Source organism: Tursiops truncatus, chromosome 13 (genome assembly GCF_011762595.2).
Source record: "Tursiops truncatus isolate mTurTru1 chromosome 13, mTurTru1.mat.Y, whole genome shotgun sequence".
Taxonomy (NCBI): domain Eukaryota; kingdom Metazoa; phylum Chordata; class Mammalia; order Artiodactyla; family Delphinidae; genus Tursiops; species Tursiops truncatus.
The window spans coordinates 9953363-9974833 of record NC_047046.1 but is presented as its reverse complement, the minus strand read 5'-3'; the positions used below and the strand labels follow the sequence as shown (position 1 = coordinate 9974833).

General features: G+C 45.4%; 1 protein-coding gene across 10 annotated transcripts in view; it reads left to right on the top strand.

The window, feature by feature from the left end:
- CCDC60 (coiled-coil domain containing 60) overlaps positions 1-21471 on the top strand; it is a 192352-nt gene that overhangs the window by 130323 nt on the left and 40558 nt on the right. For all 10 annotated transcript variants that reach the window (XR_004521429.2, XM_033836915.2, XM_033836919.2 and 7 more), the window contains 2 exons: positions 11262-11352; positions 15577-15811. Coding sequence is in view for 9 of the 10 variants with exons in the window: in XM_033836915.2 (XP_033692806.1) it covers positions 11262-11352; positions 15577-15811 (326 nt within the window). In the remaining variant the exon portion in view is untranslated. The remainder of the gene's footprint in view (positions 1-11261; positions 11353-15576; positions 15812-21471) is intronic.

Sequence of the window (21471 nt, the reverse complement as noted above, 5' to 3'; positions counted from 1 at the left end):
GAGCATTTAATCCATTTACATTTAAGGTAATTATCAATATGTATGTTACTATTACCATTTTCATAATTGTTTTAGGTTTGTTTTTGTAGGTCTTTTCCTTCTCTTGTGTTTCCTTGTGTTTTGGTGGTGCTGAATTCTCTTAACTTTTGCTTATCTATAAAAGTTTTAATTTCTCCATCAAATCTGAATGAGATCCTTGCTGGGTAGAGTAATCTTCGTTGTAGGTTTTTCCCTTTCATCACTTTAAATATGTCCTGTCACTCCCTTCTGACTTGCAGAGTTTCTGCTGAAAGATCAGCTGTTAATTTTATGGGGATTCCCTTGTATGTTATTTGTTGCTTTTCCCTTGCTGCTTTTAATATTTTTTCTTTGTATTTAGGTTTTGATAGTTTGATTAATATATGTCTCGGCGTGTTTCTCTTTGGGTTTATCCTGTATGGTAGTCTCTGTGCTTCCTGGACTTGGTTGACTATTTCCTTTCCCATATTAGGGAAGTTTTTGACTATAATCTCTTCAAATATTTTCTCAGACCCTTTCTTTTTCTTCTGGGACTCCTATAATTCGATTGTTGGTGCATTTAATGTTGCCCCAGAGGTCTCTGAGACTGTCCTCAATTCCTTTCATTCTTTTTTCTTTATTCTGCTCCCTGGCAGTTATTTCCACCATTTTATCTTCCAGCTCATTTATCCGTTCTTCTGCCTCAGTTATTCTGTTATTGATTCCTTCTAGAGTTTTTTTTTTTTGTGATACATGGGCCCCTCACTGCTGTCGCCTCTCCTGTTGTGGAGCACAGGCTCTGGATGCACAGGCCCAGTGGCCATGGCTCACAGGCCCAGCCACTCTGTGGCATGTGGGATCTTCCTGGACCGGGGCACGAACCCGTGTCCCCTGCATCAGCAGGCGGACTTTCAACCACTGCGCCACCAGGGAACCCCTAGAGTATTTTTAATGTCAGTAATTGTGTTGTTCATCACTGTTTGTTTGCTCTTTAGTTCTTCTAGATCCTTGTTAAATGTTTCTTGTATTCTCTCCATTCTGTTTCTGAGATTTTGGATCATCTTTACTATTATTACTTTGAATTTTGTTCAGGTAGGTTGTCTATTTCATCTTCATTTATTTGGTCTTGTAGGTTTTTACCTTGCTCCTTTGTCTGTAACATATTTTTTTGGCGTTTCATTTTTTTTTTTTTTTGATGGGTGGTGCTGTATTCCTGTCTTACTGGTTGTTTGGCCTGAGACGTCCAGCACTGGACTTTGCAGGCAGTTGGATAGAGCTGGATCTTGGTGCTGAGAGGAGGACCTGTGGGAGGCCTCACTACGATTGATATTCCCTGGGGTCTGAGGTTGTATGTTAGTCCAGTGGTTTGGACTCAGAGCTCCCACCACAGGAGCTCAGGGCCGACCTCCAACCTGATCCTGCAAGTTTCATGGTGCAGTTAAAAAAAAAAAAGGAAGGAAGAAAGAAAAAAAATTAAAAGGAGCAGTACAATATCAAAGAATAAAAAACAAAATAAAATTAGAAAGATAAAAATATATTAGGAAAAATAAAACTATAATTGAAACAACTGCAACAAGGTAAAATAAAACCACAACAGAGAAAAGAAACAAAAAGGTGTGGGGGGGGGGACAAGCCAAAAGGAGAGAACACTAACAAAATATAAAGAATAAAATAAAATTAGAAAAATAAAAGCTTTATTAGGAAAAATAAAAATATAAAAGAATCAGGGCTTCCCTTGTGGCGCAGTGGTTGAGAGTCCGCCCTCCGATGCAGGGGACACGGGAAATTGGGGGGCCCTGGGTGGGGGTGTGGGGTGGGGCTTGGGCTCTGTGTGGCAGGAGGGAGGCTCCCAGGGCAAAGGAGTAAGACCCAGCCTGCTGGGCTCCCCGGTGCCTAAGTGGACAGGGAAAGCGCTGGCCCCGTTCCCCTCCGTTCCTTCACGCCCCTCACCCACCATCTCCCCCAGGGTCTTTCCCGTCGCTAGACCCCTAATCGTGGGTGGGTCCCCCTGGGTGTAGGAACTCCTCCCCTCCCCCAGCCACCCCTCAGGGGTGCTGGTCCCAGAGGTCTGGCCTTTACTTTTGCTCCCCCTTCCCTCCCTCCCACTCCCTCAGGACCCGCGTGGCTGGAGGCCGCCTCCTTGGGCAGAGGATCAGGCCCAGGATCTCAGCAGGGTTCCTGGGGGCCCAAGTGGGCAGGGGGAACCTGGCCACACTCCCTTTTGATCCTCTGCCCTCCCAGTGTTCCCCCAATTTCCCCCTTGGGGCGAAGGATCCCTTCCCCTCCCCCAGCCATGCTACTAACCTCAAATGTAACCAGAAATATAAGTCATGCATCTATTGATAGATCAGTAACTCCAACTGATTCCATGTGTTTGGTTGGGATGAATTTAAAACTGCAGTTCCCCTTGATGCAGTGGTTTATAACTTTAATTTTTTTTAAGCAGCAGAAATCCTTTTTTAATAATAGAAACCCCAATAATGTTTAAAAAAATTTTCAAAATGGACCTTCTACATGAATCAGGAGGTTGGGAGAGCAACTCACTTCCACCCCAACCAAGGCACCCTTGTTACTTCCAAGATACTTTGCGGCATAGAGAATTTGTTTGAAAACCACAGCTTTAAAACATTTCCCACACATTATTTTTGTGTAAAACAAAACTGCTCAAGTAATAAATGAATACAATCTATTTCTATTAAAAATTTCCAAAAAATTCAGAAGCATATAAAGTGTGAAAGCCTTTATCTCCTCCTGCCCCAAATCCATTCCCCTCCCTAGAGGAAATCCTTTTAAAGTCTGAGGTATGTCCTTCCTCCTTCCGCCTCCTTTCTGATGCTGCACACACACACACACACACACACACACACACACACACACTTTTTTTTTTTTTTAACAGAAATGGGATCATGCTCTGCATATTGTTCTGCATGTGATTTTCCCCCTTTTACAGTGTCTTACGGACATCTTTCCATCATGGTTGTAGGGGAGCAGAATTTGCCACCCCAAAATGTCTCTTTGGCATGTGGATTACTTTGAGCTAAAAACAATAAAGGCCCAAAAGACTCAGGAAGAAACTTTGACCTTCCCCCTAACTGCCTAACAGGATTTAAACAGAGGGCCTCTTCTTGGAATAGAGCTATCACCAGAGATGCCTGCAAAGAACACGGGCTGGGTGTAGTGAGTGAGTCCACCCTGTGTCCCATTGAATCTGCCTGGCCCAGCAAACATTTGTTTACCAACATGGTACAGGCAAAGCTTCCACATTCTTTTAACATTTTTACCATATTCTTTTCATATTTGAGTATTCTTTGGTCTGGACAGACCATATTTTAGATAGCCATTTCTCTACTAATGGACACTAGGGTTGTTCCCCAGTTTTTGCCATTTCAAATAGTACTGCATGGAATATCCTTGCACATATATTTTGTGCCGGGTTGAAAATATTTCTGTTGGCTAGGTTCTGAGAAATAGAATTTATGGGTCCGTGCAACATCTAATTTTTTTCACAGTTGATACTTAGATTCTAAGAGAAAGGCCCCTGAACCAGTGGACCTCTAAAAGCACTGTATCTCCCTGAGTGAGCTACCAGCGGCGACATCTTGCCTCTGACATTTGGGCACCACTCTCCCAAACTGAGGAAAGAACATAATACAGAATTTGGATTGAGAAGACAAAAAGGACCATCTTTATTTCCTTTGATTGGTTTTAGAAATATGCCCATAAGGGGACCCAAAATTGTTATCCAAAAAAAGAAAAAAGACAGTGGTTACATTGAGTCAAGTGGAGGTTTTCCTGTGACTCGTCAGGACAGTATCCTATCAGAGAACCGAGGATGTCCAGCTCTGTAAGAGCAGAACCTCAACCAACCAGAACCTCAGCCAGACCTGACGGAAAAATGCAGCCCAGGAATGATTCCCCCAGGAAGTCAGAGTATTTGTTGGGGGTTGTTTTTTTCAGTGAACCCTTTGCTCCTGATGGTGATTTCACTTGGGGGTCAGTGGTATGCTGGTCAGTGTTTAATCACCAGTTCTCCAGAGAGGGAAAAACCATGATTTGCAGCCATGCCGATTTCCATGGTATAAATACTCCCACCCTGGTTGATTTCAAGCTTACCACCATGATGTTACTAACTTGGAGTTGGGAAGAGATGCACAAATGTAGTTCTTGTGATGCAGTATGAGCTGACTCTAGCATACCATTGTTTGGGATTGATTTAAAAAAAAAATTAGGGCTTCCCTGGTGGCGCAGTGGTTGAGAGTCCGCCTGCCGATGCAGGGGACATGGGTTCGTGCCCCGGTCCGGGAAGATCCCACATGCCGCGGAGCGGCTGGGCCCGTGAGCCATGGCCGCTGAGCCTGCGCGTCTGGAGCCTGTGCTCCGCAACGGGAGAGGCCACAACAATGAGAGGCCTGCGTACCGCAAAAAAAAAAAAAAAATTAGGAATGATGGGGGCAGGGCGAGTGTTATGTTCCCTAGCAAGTGCCAGAAAGATTTTTTTCTTTTTTAGTTAGTAAGAAAAGGGTGTCTTCTCTTTAATGCTTAATCCCTATTTATGATGTTTCACACTTATGCCATAATGTGAATTCCCCCAAATCTTCAAACACATTTTTTAAGGTCCAGAGGGAGTAGAGTGATTAAGGTCAAGGACTTTGACCTCAGAAGGACATGGATGAGTCCAGGCCCTGCCACTTAATGGCTGTGTAACCTTGGGCAAAGTCACTTAATATCTCTGGGTCTTGGTTTCTTCCTGTGTCAAATGTGTTCCTGTTTCAGAAGAGTTCTTGTAAGGATTAAGCAAGACAGAGCACATAGAACATTTAGCCTGATGTCTGAGAAGACGATAGCTATTCAAGATCAAAATCGCGATTTTAAAGAGCAGTTAGGGCTATGACTGTCAATACCATTGAGACTTAGGGCTAGGGAAGAAATAAACCTCTGAGCAGAGTTTTACCAACAGCTGAGATCCATGTTCACTGAGCGAATGGACAGATACAACGAGATGGGGGCGGGCGGGGGGAAGGCTACGTGAGTTCAACCAAAATCTGGTTGCAAAGATGGGCAATCCAGGGAATGACCCCAAGAGGAAAATACCACATCTTCAGTTCCCCTGACTGTGTTTCTCAGAGTTTCCACCGTCAAGCAAGCATCTTCTGTTATTAAAGTGCTCGAAACATAAACCTTGAGTCCTGATACCCACCATGCATTTTCCAGAAGGAAACATCCATTCTCCAGGACCTGTAGATCCCAGAGGTTTCGTTTCTGTCAGACATTATGATGGCTGTAGGTCCAATCCTGCCCCCTTATGGATTTTATAGTAAGAAAGTGGGGTGGTTCAACACCTCAAAGTGGGCTTTCTACAGGCAGCAAAACTTTACTAACTGGCATGTAGCGTGCTACAAACAGATGATCTTTGTTCACTGCAGGAAGATCCCATATTTGGATGGATTGGCGAATGGTTTGGTAAATGGACAGATGAGAGACTTTAGCATTGCATTCTTAGTTGCACCGGAGTCTCTGCTTTATTTAGAAAAAAAATAAAAGGAAAAAAGGCCTTCCCAATTTCATCATGTGGCAATTGAAACACATTATCATTTCCCAGCATCCTCATTAATTCTGCTCCTAGCAGGAGAGTTTATTTCAATTGACAAGATGATCAGGTCCACGCAGAGCAGAAACTGAGCCTTCAATAATGAATGTACTAATTACCCTTCTCTGAGAGATGTAGGCTTCTGTTTAGGCAAAGTAAGACTTGTTTCATATATCAGGGCCCACAGATTTTTATTCAAACCTTTGGGACCAGCTGGGTTTCAGAATTCTGATGATTTTTTTCTTTTTCGACATTTTAGAAAAGAAATATGGGACATATAACGTATAGAATATCTTACTCCCAGAGGGAACTGGGGCAGCACCCTATCATCAAACATATTTCTGCAGGAAAAAAACTGAATGAATATTTATACTAAGTGGATACTCAAAGGTAAATAAAGGTCATCAATAGCCTCCCATCAGTTCAGGTCATGTTTTGCTGCCAAATAGGTTATTAATTTTGTTTTTTGGTTGTCAAGACCCTTTGGATTTTGGAGTTGGTTCAGGGGTTGTGAACTTCTACTGGTTTTATTCTTATTAGAGACTCACTTTCCAAGGACTGACTAGAAACGAATGGATCTTTACAGAGAAACAGACAAGACCCGGTGTAAGCAAGCACTTCAAGCCTTAGTGCCACCTCTTCCCAGTGCCACTCACCCCCACCCAATGGGGCAGGACAGGACAGACCCCGGGCCTAAGAGGGAAGTGAAGAGTTACTGATGTACCTTCCAGGCAGCCTTGAGCCTCCATAGGCAGGTAATCATGTGCTCTCCGCTGGGGCAGTCAGGTATGTCTTACTGCCTCGGGCTGTCCCAGAGAGACACCATTGGACCCACTCTTTTTTTTTTTTTTTGGCTTGCAGGATCTCAGTTCCCCGACCAGGGATTGAACCTGGGCTACGGCAGTGACCACTAGGCCACCAGGGAACTCCTGGACCCACTCTTAAGTGGAGAGTCCAAGTGGAAAATCCTGATTTTCATTAAGAGAGTCCATACGCTCAAAGGCTGGGCTTCTCAGGCACAAAGAACCCACACCTGCTTTAGAAAAATGTAGATGCCTTTCTATATATAAAGCCTTTCAAATATGACACAGTCACCTAAATCCAGCTACTGTGTTATAAGGAAAATAGCTGGCATTTGAGTGCTTTCTTTGTCAAGCACTGCTCTGGATATATGACCTTAATTGAGCCTCATTCTGACTTACAAATGAGGAAACTGAGTCAAAGAGAATTTAAGTAACTTGCTCCAAGTTACGCAGCTAGTAGAAGTCAGGACTTGAACCCAGGTAGCCCAGATGCAAAGCATGTGCACTTAACCACTAAATGATTGTTTCCCCTGTTTCTAGCCAAGGCCCCCAAATCTTCAATTAATTTAGGGAACACTCTGGTGTCAAGAAAAAAAAAAAAAAGAATAACTCATTTATTTGCCAGGATACAAAAGGGACCCCAACTTACCAAGATCATATGATATCTAAATATATAATTTCCTTTAAAAAAAGGCTGTTCTACATTTATTGTTTTGCAACTAAATTTTTGTTATTTAATAAATAAGTTAAACATCTCTCCATGTCAAAACCTCTTTTAATGACTGTGGAGTTTATCAACATACTTAACCAATTCCCCCCAAATCTTTTAAGTGTTTGCCAGATTGTCACTCTTGTGAAAAAAAGGCGGCATCATTCTGAACAACACATTAGCAGCAATGCTTCCCCCCACCCCGACCCCAGAAAGTCTCGTTTTCCTTCAACCCACTTTTTTCAGGCACTACTGGGGATTCACCCATGAAAACAAAACAACATTCCTGCTCTCTGGAGCTTCTATTCCAAGGGATGTGGAGGTGAGCAACAGATAATAAACATGTAATAATCAAGATTCCTTGAGATAGCATTAAGCGTCATGAAGAAATTGACAGGGTGATGTGATAGTGACAGGGTGGGGGGGGTGACTTTTAAGTTGGATCGTCAGGGAAAGCCTCACAGAGAAGGTGACGTTTGAGTGAAGTCTCTGATTTTACCTGCACTGACCTAATTGCATTATTCCTCCATGCCTGTTCTCAAGTGGACATCTCTACAGGAGTGGGAAAACGTGGCAGGATCATCAGAGCACCTATCACTCAGGAGTTGGGATGGGCACCCTGGCCTGGGAGATCCTGGGAGCTTTGAACTCTGTTCCCTCCCTGCTGCAAAATCAGCAGTTACGTCCGTTCTCTCATCTTGTTGTGGACACGTGAACACATCCTAAACCAGCCAGCAGACTTTCAACCCTGAGGAGCGAATGCGGATTCAGAAAGAGTGAAGTATTTGAGAAAATTACTCTGATTGCCGCTGTGGATAGATGTCTTCAAGTGGCTGCTAGGAACAAAATGTGCTTGGCGGTACAGTTAAAAGAGATGCAGCGGTGCTCAACGACTTCTTCCCTTGATTTCTGGCAGATAGGATCCCCCAGAAAGCTTCAGCAGAGAGAAAATGTGGTCTCAAAATCACAGCCACTTCTCCCCCACGGATGTGCCCTAGTGCCTCCTTGCCCACCATCAGCCCCTCCTCCAAGCCACATTAAGGTTTCTATTGAAAAAAGCATGTGTTGTTCATAGTTCAGCTGTATTCAGTTGTGTATACAAGGCACCCTGGAAAGCTCCTAACGAGCCCCATTTCATTGCATCTTCACTCTAATCATCCTCTGACTTAGTTGATATTCCCCCATTTGACAGATGAGGACACTGAGGCTCAGAGAGGGTAAATATTACACAAAATCTCACATCTAGGAAGCAGCAGGGCAGGCGGAGGACTCAAACAGCTGGTCCACCCGATTCTTAAACCCATTGTTAACCACCCAGGTGCACCCCTTTTCCTGGTTCTGATGCTCAAGAGAGACTGGCCTGAGGTCACACAGACAGTAAATCAGAGGCATCAATTAGGTAAGGTCAATTAAGCTGCCGTGATGAGCAACCCCCAAATCTCAGCAGCTTAGCGCAGCGCAAGTTCATTTCTCGCTCACCCTTTACGTGTCCACCGCACGGGACTCTGCTCACCATAGTGGCCCAAGGACCCAGCAGGAAAGGGAATCTGACCTGAGCACTGGCCCTTAAAGCATCGCCCTACAGGCCACGTGTCACTTTCGCTCAAGTATTTTTGAACAAAGCAAGTCACGGAGCGACCCCCAACTTTAAGAAGCCGAGAAGACCTGGGACTCTGGTGGGTGAAGGGCCCTGACTGTCCCTCCAGGCCGTGGGCAGGAACTTCAGCTTGCCTGTGTAGTAGTGTGCAGTCAGCCCACTGTGGATGACGACGCTTGGGTTATTGCCTTTTCTCCCCCTATCGATCCTCCTTTTTGGTTTATTTGCTACTGAAAGTGAAACCTCAGAGAGATGGATTCTGTCCAACCAGGCCCTTTCTTTATCAGTGGCTTTGCAAGAACGATGCTCAGGGCTTTTTAAGATCCCTGGGACCTTGCTGCATTTTTAGCTCATTTAACCTGTTGCCTGAAGTCACAATAGATTTTGGGTCGTCTTGGAAGTCTGTGTGAACGAGAAACCTCCATCTTCCCGATCGGGTCTGAATATTTAAGATTTTGAAAGCTTGGCCGTACCAGATTTAATTTTAAAAGGAGAAGAGGGTTTGCTTTTGAACATCAAGAAGAAGGCTGGAGGCACAGCAGGAGCTGCGTTAGCAAAGGGGAAAAGCGAGAAAAGCCCTGTGGTCTTGAAAGAAACGCTCCAAAGCGGAAACACTAAAGCTTCCAGTTGGTGAGCCTTAAATTAGACTTCAAAAGTGCCGCTAGTTTAAATATTGTTTATAGGACTGAAGTATTGCTGCTCCTTCCTCCAGCTGGATTTTAAATATTCCCTAATTTGATTACTCTGGGGAGAGGCAGGCAGAACCAACGTTACATGAGCTTCACTGTTAATTATTCAGAGGGCTTTTTATTGTGTAATCAAACATAAAGTCTTACAAAAAGCTTGGAGGCGCATTCTCACCCCACCCTCCCCAGCCTGACTTTCACCTTGTCGTCTGTGTGCATTTCTCAGTTTGTGGCTGTGAGCTGGTAGGTGCCCAGCAAGGGCTCTGCCAGTAAAGAGCGCACACATCCCCCTCCCCGTCTGGGCTGGTAGAAACCTTTGATTCTGCGGCTCAGACCCCCATGCCATAAGAATCGAGCTTTATTTATCTTGATCACCTTTGCCTCCTGTCTGAGCATCTCCCCCCACCACCAGCACTTGGCAGCCCCTGCTAAGTCTAGACTCCTGTTGGTGCCTCCCCACATCAAACTGGTCCGGCCATCTCATTCCCTCAGGTCCCTCCTCTACGCTGGATGACAGCCAGCCAAATGATCTAAAGGCTCCCAGCCATCTAAAACCCTTTCTGCAGAGAAAAAGGAGATAAAGAAAGAAAGGGATGGATGGATGGGTGGATGGATGGAGAGATCAACAGATCAGTCAGTCAATACATAGATAGGTAGAGGTCGCTGAGAGAGCTTGCTTATCCACAGGGATCCGCCACCCCATAGCCACAGGTCCAAAATCCAAAAGGCTCTGAAAACTCAGTTTTGCCGTAACTCAATCTGACAGCAAAATCTGACACGAACCAAACTGATTTGGTGGCAGAACTTGACTTGAAGCTATTTATGGTCTTTATCCCACCTAGTGTAAATATTCATATATATCACTGCAGAAATACTAATGTGTTTGATTATAAGATGCTGCCGAGACCCCACTGGAAGGATTATGTTAACATATGGTCTACGTGCAGCATATTTCCATTCCAAAATGCCAAGATTCTGAATTTGGCAACACATCCGGTCCCACGGGTTTCTGATCAAGGGTTATAGGTATGTCACCATCCAAACTTGCTGGGGCTTCAGTCTCATACCCAGAAAGTTCCAACCCATGAGGGAGGATCCAGGTTTCACGCAACCTGCAGTTTATTTAATTGGGGAGAGGGGCGCTTTAAGAAAAAGGATACAAAGTTAAAATACAAAATTAGGTACAGGGCCCTGGCGGGACCCATGCAAGTGAGGGTCATTAGATTCATTGTGAATATGCACCTGGATGAGTGACTTAAGACCCCGAGTTTGTTTTCTCATCTGTAAAATGGGATGATAAATGACTGCATCACAAGGTTTTGTTGAGATGATTCAGCGAGAATGCACAGAAGCGTCTTGCATGTAGAATTGTGTAGAATTTTCACTCAATAAACTCCAAACCAGTGATTTTCATTGTGCAACGCACCCTGTAAGCTCCCCCCGCCCAAGCAAAGTTAGTAATTCTCTCTGTGCGTTTACTCAGAAGTGACCCTGATGGTGGGACCCTTAGGCACCAGAGCAGGCAGAGATTTGGAAATGAACATGCTTTTTAATTCACCCCCAAGAGGAACCGCAGACCTGCGCTGGAGTCTATGAGAGGACCCAAGTCCGAAACGCAAACAGATGCGGAATGTGTACAAATACACTCCACCTCCCTCAGTCCCTACCCAGTAAGCGGTGGTCTCTCCTAACCTCGATTCCCACTCGCGAGACCCGGCTCTGAAGAACTGCCCCTTCCACTGCTTCCCGAGTATAGGAGGGGGAAAAAATCAGAGCAGAGAACAGCCACCATCCATCATCTCTTTATTGCATTTCTTAAAAGTACTTGTAGTAAAACTGAGGCTCTAGAAATGGAAAACTCATTAAGCTGTTTCTCACTCAGGGACCCAGGTGGAAGCAAGAGCACAATAAAAAAAATCAATAAGGACAAGTCCATGGGACAGAGGTGGGAGCGCTTCATCACAGCCCCAAAGGTAACTGTCAGCACGTGACTCTGCCGCCTGGCTACCAGCCCCAACTTGGGTGGGAGGCATTTTCGCCAGTCTTCTCTCTGATGGGATTTTTTTTTTTCTACTTGGTTCTCTGAGTGAAGGGAAGTCAGAACCTCGTGCTGTTGGATGGTTTTTATAAATTTTAATTAAAATGCTTATCTGGGGATTTTAGAAGAAATGTCGTTTGGCTGGACACCACCTCACGCAGCAGGGAAGGGGTGGCCGAGCAGCCGCCCCATAAGATGTCACTGGAAGGAAATGGATTCACTCACTGTCTACATTTAATCAGTAACAGTCACTTCTCTTTCTCTCTCGCTCTCCCTTTTCTTTCAAACTCAGTCAGAAAATAAGTGAGTGATTGAACAGACAGGGTTTTCTACAAACTAGAACGTGTGTTTATTATTAAGAGAAAATCAAGAGGTCTATTCTTTTCACTCAAAACCATTCCTAACCCCCCAAACCCCCAAACTCATCCACTTAACAAACAAGCACCATAATAATAATAATGGCAAGAGTAGAGAGCTAAAGGCAGTTGAGAGAACACACGATGAGACTTTTGCTGAACCTGTGCTCCAACCCGCAAAATGGATATAATGCTGGTTTCTGCTCACTTCTTTTTGTTGTTGTTGTTCGTTTCTGCTTTATAACAAAGTGAATCAGTTATACATATGTCCCCATATCGCTTCCCTCTTGCATCTCCCTCCCTCCCACCCTCCCTATCCCACCCCTCTAGGTGGTCACAAACCACCAAGCTTATCTCCTCGTGCTATGAGGCTGCTTCCCACTAGCTATCTATTTTACATTAGTAAAGAACCCCAGGAAACAGTATGCAATCTCACTTTGAAAATGTGAAAATGCTGAGCATTATTGTGGTTATGTAATTTTTAGAAGCCAATCTTGAACAGAATTACAGTGGGCCAGGTTCTGTGCTAAGGAAGCTCTTTAGGTGTATTAGCCAGTCCTGTCCTCCTAATAACCAACCCCATGGGGGCAGTATTCTTATTTCCAGGTAGGAGAGCAGAAAGTTAGGGCTTGAAGAGGTTAAGTGATTTGCATGAGGCCGCACAGCTGGGCAGTGGCAGAGCCCAGAGTTAATCCTGGGTCTGTTTACTAAACCCTGTTTATTAAAACACTGAGCTCTTCAAAAGCATGTTCTCTCTGGTAGGATTATCACTGCCCCTCATGAAGTTTCACCGTTTTCTTGCTGTTTCATCAGGGCACTTCTAAGTGCCCTGAGAAGGAGAGCCTTTGTTTTTATCACAGAAAGTTGCTATGGAGATATCGTGTGTATCTGTCTCCAGAGATGCACAGAAAAAGCAGGAGCCACAAACCTTTAAAAAAATGTCCTTCAGGAATAGTCACAACTACAGTTGGAGGAAGGACGAGTGAGTCACTGCACTTGAACTCTCACTGAATTGAAATCCCCCCTGGGCGAGTTTGCAGATCAAACTCTGGGCTGCAGTGTGGTCCATTCTGAGGATGAGGGAGCACTGAATTAGGAATCAGGAGACCTAGTTTAGCCACTGTGACTCTGTTCACTGCATGGCATTGGAGAAGTCCTTTCCTCTCTCCTGACCTCAGTTTCTTCACCTGTAAATTAAGGACTTTGAAAGAGAGGCTCCAGTCAACTTCCACAGCAACTGATAGTCTTCTGTATGTGTGGAGCTTGTCAGTGCCAAGGCAGTGATCATTAAGAGCCGGACAAATGGCATAAATGAAAAAAATCAGGCTGGGTAACACAGTAGGGAGTGGTGAGGTCTGTGGCAAACAGGAATTCTGCACAGCTAAAGGGAAGAACCTCTGCTTAGTTCTACTCATCTTGCCATGTGAAGATGGGACCCAGGGCTTATCATTTTCAAGAGAGACCAGTAACCTCAGTTCTTATATAAAGATATCCCCAATCTGTAGAATTCTGGGCAGCTGAACATGTCTCCCCATGGGCCACCAGTTTGAAATCCCTCCTTCTAAGAAAGTACAAGGAATCATTCAGGGAAATCTTTTCCTTTGTTGCCAAAGGAGGTGCAACACGGCAGCCAGTTAATACCACTCCTGAGTGAAATACAAAACAGAGAGAAGAAACATTTGGGGATTTCAGTCAATTCAGGGAGAGTCAGTTCAATAAAGGGCAAGCAGGATGCTGAAACTGCCTGTCACATCTTCCCCCCACATTTTATTTTTCCGCCACTCTCAATTAATGAGAAGTGTCAGCCCTTCATTCTGGGTTTCCTGTCTGTGGCTTTTAATTGAATTTTAATTAATGGCAACTTTAGGAGCACAGGATGAAATCCTAATGCACGGAAGATGCACACAGAACTCTGGGCATGGAAAGCTCTTCTGAGATCATCCCAGCCCGTCCTCTCTGTTGTATAGACGAGGGGACGGAAGCAGGGGAGAGTGACCTGTTCAGGGCCCCCTTGAGGTCCCCTGGCTCTGAGTCTGGTGCTCATTGCAAGACTCCAGGCTGCCCTGGTGACACAATCTGTCCAGCCTTCAAAAATGACATTGATGTAAAGAGTGTGGTTTCCAGAGTCAAGAATTCATGTCGTACCAGGTGAGACAGGAAGAGTTGTCTTCTACAGGTATTATCCCTGAGCGCTGACATTCTCTCTCCCTCTGGGGGCGGAGAGCAGAGGGGCTGTCAGTCTGGCAAGCTCTTGTCCAGTTGCGATGCCAGGACAAAGGGGACATTGCATCAAGCCCCTAATTTATCAAAGGGAAGAACATGCCAACTTTTGGCATTTGCTTTTTCTTTATCACAGTCATTTTGTAACTCCCATGCTCCCTTGGAGATCCGGTTAAACCCAGTTTGAACGCCAGTTCCCCAGGCTATCACATTCTGAAGCGTTCGTCACTTGTGTAGAATTTCACTGAATACATTGGGGGAGGTGGCCTTCCCAGGAAGATATCACATCTTAAGCCCCACAACCTTCTTCCGTCTCTCTTCCCCCACCCTCCCCTTGCCCTGTGCAAGCAAGAAATCCCTCCGCTCTTCCGGAGCAGGGAGGTTCCACCTACACTCAGGGCCCCATGAGGTGGCCAATCAAAACATTACTTCTGATCACACACAGTGGACTCTCAGTGAGTCCTGCTGAAAACAATTCTCTCCACCCTGTTAGATATTTATTAAATGTTGTGTGGTCTTCAGTGCTGCCTCTTCTCCTTATCTTCTTCCCTAGGGTATCACACACTATGAGTTTCATCCAAAGAAGACCTTGGACTGCCCTCCAAGGGCTTTCATTTCAAATGTTCTCAAATGAAATTGTTTCTCTTTTAATGGAGTGTAAACTGTAGCCCAGACCCTCACTGAGCTCTTATCCTGGAGCAGCTGAGCAACTTAGGGCAAGTTAGACATGAAGCATGAATTAAATGAAGACATAAGCCCACACAGTACATTCTGAAGTGACACCAGTCATGCAAGACGGTGTGTGTGCACGCACGCACGCACACACACACAGACACGCACACATTCCTGTAACCTGTCCACTCTGACTCCTTCCAAAAATCCCCATTCTTCTCGCAGGACTTTCCCTACCTGCCCCCTTTCACCTCCTAGGACTTGTCATCTAGGTCTTCCCACCCACCTCCATCATGGCTCCTCCCCCCTCCACCCAAGAGTGCCCCCTCATCAGACAAATCTGCATCCCTCACCTGCACCTCCTGAGAGTCAAGCCTAGAGTTTTCTCCATCTTGTATTCTTCAGAAAACCCCAGTGAACATAAATCTTTATTCTTTGAGCCCCAGGTGTCATTTGGTGAACAAAAGGTTGATACATAGAATTGGGGGTCGAAACCAAGATGCAGCTAAAGAAATTAGACCCATCCTCCCCCAGTTTAAAAATCAACTCTGATGATTATTACAAAAGAAAAGTAAAAAACCGTTGTCGTCCAAGGCAACATCATTGGAATACATGTTTGGCTTCCTGTGGTGACTACCTGGGCAACCATTGCACTCACTGAGTAGAATAAGTCCCATCAAACTCGCTTCCAATAAACACATGTGTATAAATTATCTTGATTTGTGACAGAAGGTCTTTCCAGACCCAGGATATGTCTCATGGTGTTTGGAAAGAGCCAAAAGGAATTCACATTCAGAGCCAGGTTTTCGCTTTTTTTCTTTCCTACTTTCCTCCCTCCCTTCCTCTTTTCCTCCATTCTTCCCTTCCTTCCTTCCTTTCTAAAATCCCTCTTTATTTTCTCTTTCCTTCAGACCAAGAGATTCAAGGTGCCTGTAGCACGCATCACCAGCTACAAACCAAGCCGGCGAGGCTCCACCCTCAGTCTGTCTCGGACAAGTGGAGGGTCATCCCCCCAGAGCAGCATGGTCTCCGTGAACCCGGGCTCAGATGAGCCCCAGAGTGTGATCACCCAGGCGACAGGCAGCAAGGACGTTGAGGACAGTGAATCGTCTTCGGCCAAGCCTGAAGAAGAACCTCTCCATGTCAGTAAGTCCTTCCTTAGATCTGACGAGTCTGCCCTGACTCTGCCCTGAAGCCAGATATCAAGAGCCCCATGTGCTCCACCTTCGCCCCACTCAGGTAAAGGAGACACACAGGTCCCCTAGCCCTGTTCAGGCTCCATGGACCCCTTTGCTTTCCCTCAGTGGAGATCAGAAATATACTCTAACTTGGGTTACTCTGAACCATTTCTCCTTGGGAGACAGCCCATGGTCATCAACTGCTCTTTTAAAAAATTTTAATAGTATATTTTACTTAGCCCAATTTATAAGATATTGTCATTCGACATGTGATCATATAAAAAAGTATTGATAAGATATTTTACATTTTTTCATACTATGTTTTTGAAATTCGGTGCCAGCAGCTTTATTGAGGTATAATTTGCATACCATAAAATTCACTTGTTTTAAGTGTACGCGTCAACGGTTTTTTGTAAATTTATAGAGTTGTATAACCAACAGCACCATCTAATTTTAGAACATTTCAGTCAACCCCAAAGAAAACCTCATGTCCACTGGCAGTCCCTCCCCTTTCCCACCACAAGTCTACTTTCTGTCTCTGGAAGTTTGACTCTTCTGGACATTTTATATAGGGAAGTTGTATCACTCTGTGACCCCCCCCCCCCCCCCCCGCTCTGAAACAAGCCTTTTCAGTGGTTCACTGTTTGGGGGACACAGGTTCTTTAGAAAATCTGTTGGAAACTATGGGCCTCTCTTTAGGAAAAAAATTCAAGCACACACACATACATGTTTTTGCACACTCTTTTAGGGGGACCCTGTGGACCTCCACCAGGTAGAATTGTGACTGGGTTCCATAAGTCGTGTTAAAAAGTTCATTTTCAGGACTTTCTGGCTTGAGCTTCTATAGTAAAAGGAGACAGGAAAAGAAAGGATTTATGCAGAAAGATGGAGAAGGCAGAAGGAAGAAAGAGAAAGGGGCATGAAAGAGGAAGGCTCACTGCAGAACTACTGACTCTGGTGCATGAAACACCTTCTCTGCCATATCCCCACATGCTTTGTCCCCTCAGTGCCACCTAAGCTGAGGCCTGCCTGCTCAGTCAGTGTTCTTTCACACAATCTAGAATGCCCATAGCAACCAAAGCTGGACCAGGTTTAGTACAGATACAAGGAGGTTGAAAAAAAAGGTCAAGGTAAACCAGAAAGCCTGATTAGGGCCCCGATTATCAAAGCCAGAAATGGGCAAAAGTGCAAAAGTTCAGTAAGTGGTCAGGACTCATAGTAATGATGGCCAATGAGAAAATTTTCCACCATCCCCCTTGCTAACAGGAGACCAAGAAAAGTTCTAAGCCCTGAAAAGCTGTTTGCTGAACAGAAGTATTATCGCAGATGGAGAGGAACCGAGATAAACCGTCATCAGATGTATGACTCTTCTGGATTTCTTGAACCTTCTTTCATTCAAAATGTATTTATTGAGCAGCTACTGTGGAACCGAGGATGACAGTACCTACCCTCCCCAAGCTTATATTTTACAAGGAAAAAGCAGACATAAACAAGAAAGCCATAAATAGCAAGCCAATTGCAGATAATACATGATTGGAAGATAATAAAACAAGATTCAGGCTAGAGAGAGACTATTGGTGGGAATGGAGCTAGGTTAGACAGGGTGGGCAAGGGAAGCCTCTCTCAGCCCTGACATTTGAGTTTCTGAAGACACGAAGCTGGGGAGGGATGCAGGGGTGAGAGCATGCGTGGCCTTTGTAGAGCAAGGTAAGGACTTCAGAATTATTCCAAGTGCAAGAGGAAGGCTCTGGAAGGTTGCAAGTGTAGGGGTAACAAGACCTGGTTTTCTTTTCAAAGGTCTGTGTGTGGTTATTAATGTTGTGTCCACGCTGTGTCTCTTAACTCTGAAAACCTTGCTCTCAAGTAAGACAAGCAGAGAAGAGTCCCCAGCTTCAAGAAGTGTCTCAGTCCCAGAGTTCACGTATGGTTCTCCCAGTGGCAACCTGAGAGCTGAAGGAAGGAGGGACCAGAGTTCACGTGTGCTTCTCCCAGTGGCAACCTGAGAGCTGAAGGGAGGAGGGACCAGAGGGAGAAGAGACTTGGCAGTGAGGGGAGGGGAGAATAGTGCCCTCTCTCCAGGCACCTGAGACACCACAGACCCTTCCCTAACGGCCACCCTACTCCTACTCTCAGTCTAACCAGTTGCCTGCCCCAACCAGTGCCATCTCCCAAAGCTCTTTTGAACCCTACCCTCTTCATCCTATTGCTTTTGTCTTAGTTTAGAGATAGAAAATTGGGGCACATGGGCTGGTTCCTGCAGACTGTGTTTTGTTTACCACACAAGGCTTTGTTTAAAAAAAAAAAAGTAGGAGTGACTTTTTAAGATTGAGAGATTGGACATCAAAATTCTGATTTTAAAAAAGTTATTCTTTGTGGCAACAGTGGGCCTGCAACCCTGCATGACAGCAGTCAACTGGAGCTGCCCTTCTTAGGTGGGGCATGTGCTCTCTAGTTTCCCACAGTCCCCACCACTCCCTGTTACTCCCAATCATTACATTGCTCCCAGCTGGCCAAGTGCTTGCCCCTTTATCATCTCCTTTGCCCTCTTGTTTGTCTTAGAATGATAATGATGATGATACAATAACTAACCCTAAGAGGACTTTTATGTGTCAGGCACTGTATATGTGAGTGTGTGTGTGTGCGTGTGTGTATGTGAATATACACAGATATACATACTCATTTAATCCTCACAACAACTTTTTTTGCCTCTTTTGCAGATGAGGAAATTGGGGCACAGAGAGGTTAAGTTATGTGCCCAAAGGCACACATCCGATAAGTGATGAAGCCAGAGTTTGAAACCAGGCAGTCTGGCCCTCATGTCACACTTAATTTCTATGCTTTACCCAAGTCTCTAGAAAAAGTGGGAAATGAAGGACCAAGAGAGCAGCTTGATTTTTCTCACACTAGCTTTTGTCACTCACCTGTGGTATCTGCTCCCTGTAGGCACCTAGGCTGGGGAGCCCTGGTCCAGTTTTCATCATCTCTCATCTAGATGACAGTAGTAGCCTCGTAATTAACCTCTGCTTCTTGTCTTACCCTCCCTTGCCTGCAGATTCTTGTCCATGTTGAACCAGAAGGAACTTTCTAAATTAAAAACTTAACGTAGTGCTTCCCAGCTTAATATCTTTCAGAGACCCCCCCCCCATTGCCTCTAAGACACTGCATCTGATCTTGTCCCAGGCTGCCTATAATGGGCTCCGCTCTTGCCATGTCACACCTTATACCAGGTGCTCCAGCCTCACTAAAAATACTCTCTCCTCCTAAACAATGCATCTTCTTTCATGCCCTCCTCTGTCTGTGGTGCCCTTTCACCTCCAACCCTTCAGTCGAATGGACTCCTATTCAACCTTTAAGACCCAGCTCAAATATTCCCTCCCCTGTAAAGTTTTCCCTGACTCTCATTCTCTCAATTCTCTTAGTATTTTGTATTTGCTTGTATTAAGTACTTAATTTTAATTTACAACTACACCTCACTGTATCAGGTAGGAACTTCTTTTGGCTAGGTACAGAGACCTGAAAAAGAGTAGCTTAAAAAAGATAAAAACTAATTTTTCTTACAGATTAGAGATAGGGTGGTTCCAGAAGATCATCAGGGATCCTACTTCCTTCTGTCTTTCTTCTCCACCACGGATCACTTCATGGTCCAAAATGGCTGCTGGAATGCCAGTCATCAGAGTCACATCCTACGAGGGAAGCAGAAGGAAGTAGGTGAAGTAGAGAAGTGCTCACTTCCAGCTGAGTTTTAAGCAGTCTTCTCAGAAGCTTCATACAGTATTTCTCCTAAAATCTCATGGCCCAGAATTTAGTCACAGGGGCACACCTAGCTACAAAGCATGTTGGGAAATTGGGCTAATAAATGCTTCCCTCACACACACAGACACAAAAGTATACACACACACACACACACACACACACACACACAAAAGTACATATGCATACATATATTTCTGTTACTAAAGAAAGGACAAAGGAGTGTGAGCTCCCTTCAGGCGTGGAACAGCGTCTTACTCACCTTCTACCTGGCACACGGCAGGTGCACAGCAATGGCTGGGAGATGCATTCCCACCAGAGACCAACACCCAGGAGAGAAAGTCCTTCTCCCTCAGCCTCTTCACCCTTTTTCTCTATTTATACCTTAACCTCCATTGCATTTGTCAGAGCCTTCACAAAAGTAGATTAATTTCCCAGACTTCCATTGCCTTCTAAAACCTCCTCCAACTGATTCTGAATTCATGAATCCTATTCTAAGAGACATGCCATCTGACCAAGGTTTAATTTCCAGGGCTGGCTGCATAATGAAGTCTTTGTGGACACAGATCGCTGGGGACAGCAGGCCATGGCCTCTCTGTGGAACGGTCCCTTCCCAAATCAATGGCCAGGGGATTCCGGAGGAACCAAAGCCCAGACCATTCCTTCTGCCAGTCTTGAATCTTCCAGTCTTGGAACTGTTAGAGGAGAAACTCACTTAAATAGTAACTCAAAAAGAGGGGTCCTGTGCCTTCTACTGTTCCCCCCACTCCGCCACCGAAACAACCCCATACAACAAAAGAACTTCCTCTCTTTTCCCCCAACAGAGAGGAAGAAATGCGTATAGTTGCTCTCGAGGGGGATTCTTAGACAGGCCGGGGATGGGCAATGGAGGAAGGGAGTTAGAATTTTTCCTTTAGGGGTGTGATTCGGCGCTGAAACAGAGGATGCTGTTATCTCTGAGCACTGGGCAATGGCATCCCCATAGCCCTGGGGACTGAGAACTAAGCAGGTTCCTCTGAGTGTGGACATCCATCACAAGACTGTCTTCCTCAGGGAGACTCTATTCTGTGGCACCTGCACCTTTTCCAAAGAAATCTCTCCTTCCTTGGAGCGTAGACATGGGCCTTGGTGGGTAGACATGGGCCTTGGTGGGTAGACATGGGCCTTGGCGGGTAGCTATGGGCCTCACAGTCCCAAGGCTTTGTTCTAGTTCATACATATCCAACCTCAGCTACGTGACGGGTGGAGCTTGATGTCGGTGGGCACCGTTCCTGCCCAGAGGCATTACTGGCAGAAAGAAACCTTTGGTGCATTAAACGGCACATGGAGCCTTATAGGGGACCCTCTAGGAGAGCTGCCCAGTGTGCCAGGTCTCTGGGCTCATTTGCTGGTATCCACCCACTAGACTGGTTTGCTTCCAGGTAGGGGCAGGAGTGGGGGAGTGGTCAGATGGTGCTGCTGGGTCCCCAAGAGAAGGGAAGAAAGTGGAGGAAGCATCCAGGGCTCCCTCATCAGTAGGCTTCTGGACACACCCCAAGGATTCTGGGATGCGTGGCAGTAGGGAAGGTGGGCGTGACAAGACAAAAGTGAAGATCAGATCCAGGTCAGATGGAATCATGCCCACCAGTTACTGGGAAGATAAACTATCAGTACTTGAGAATGAGGAAGGGGGAGTGGAAAGTGGCTAAATGCTGACGTTTGTCACAGCCTAGATGGCTCCCAGGTCACTGACGGGAGCACCCTTTCCCTAGCACCCAGTGACTTGCATTCACAAACAAGGTTGGACACAAATGGCGCTGGGAAGCACTGCCTTCACCCTTGCAGGTACGGCTTTTGGGACTTGACCTTGAGCCGACTACAGGCACCTACTAAAGAGTG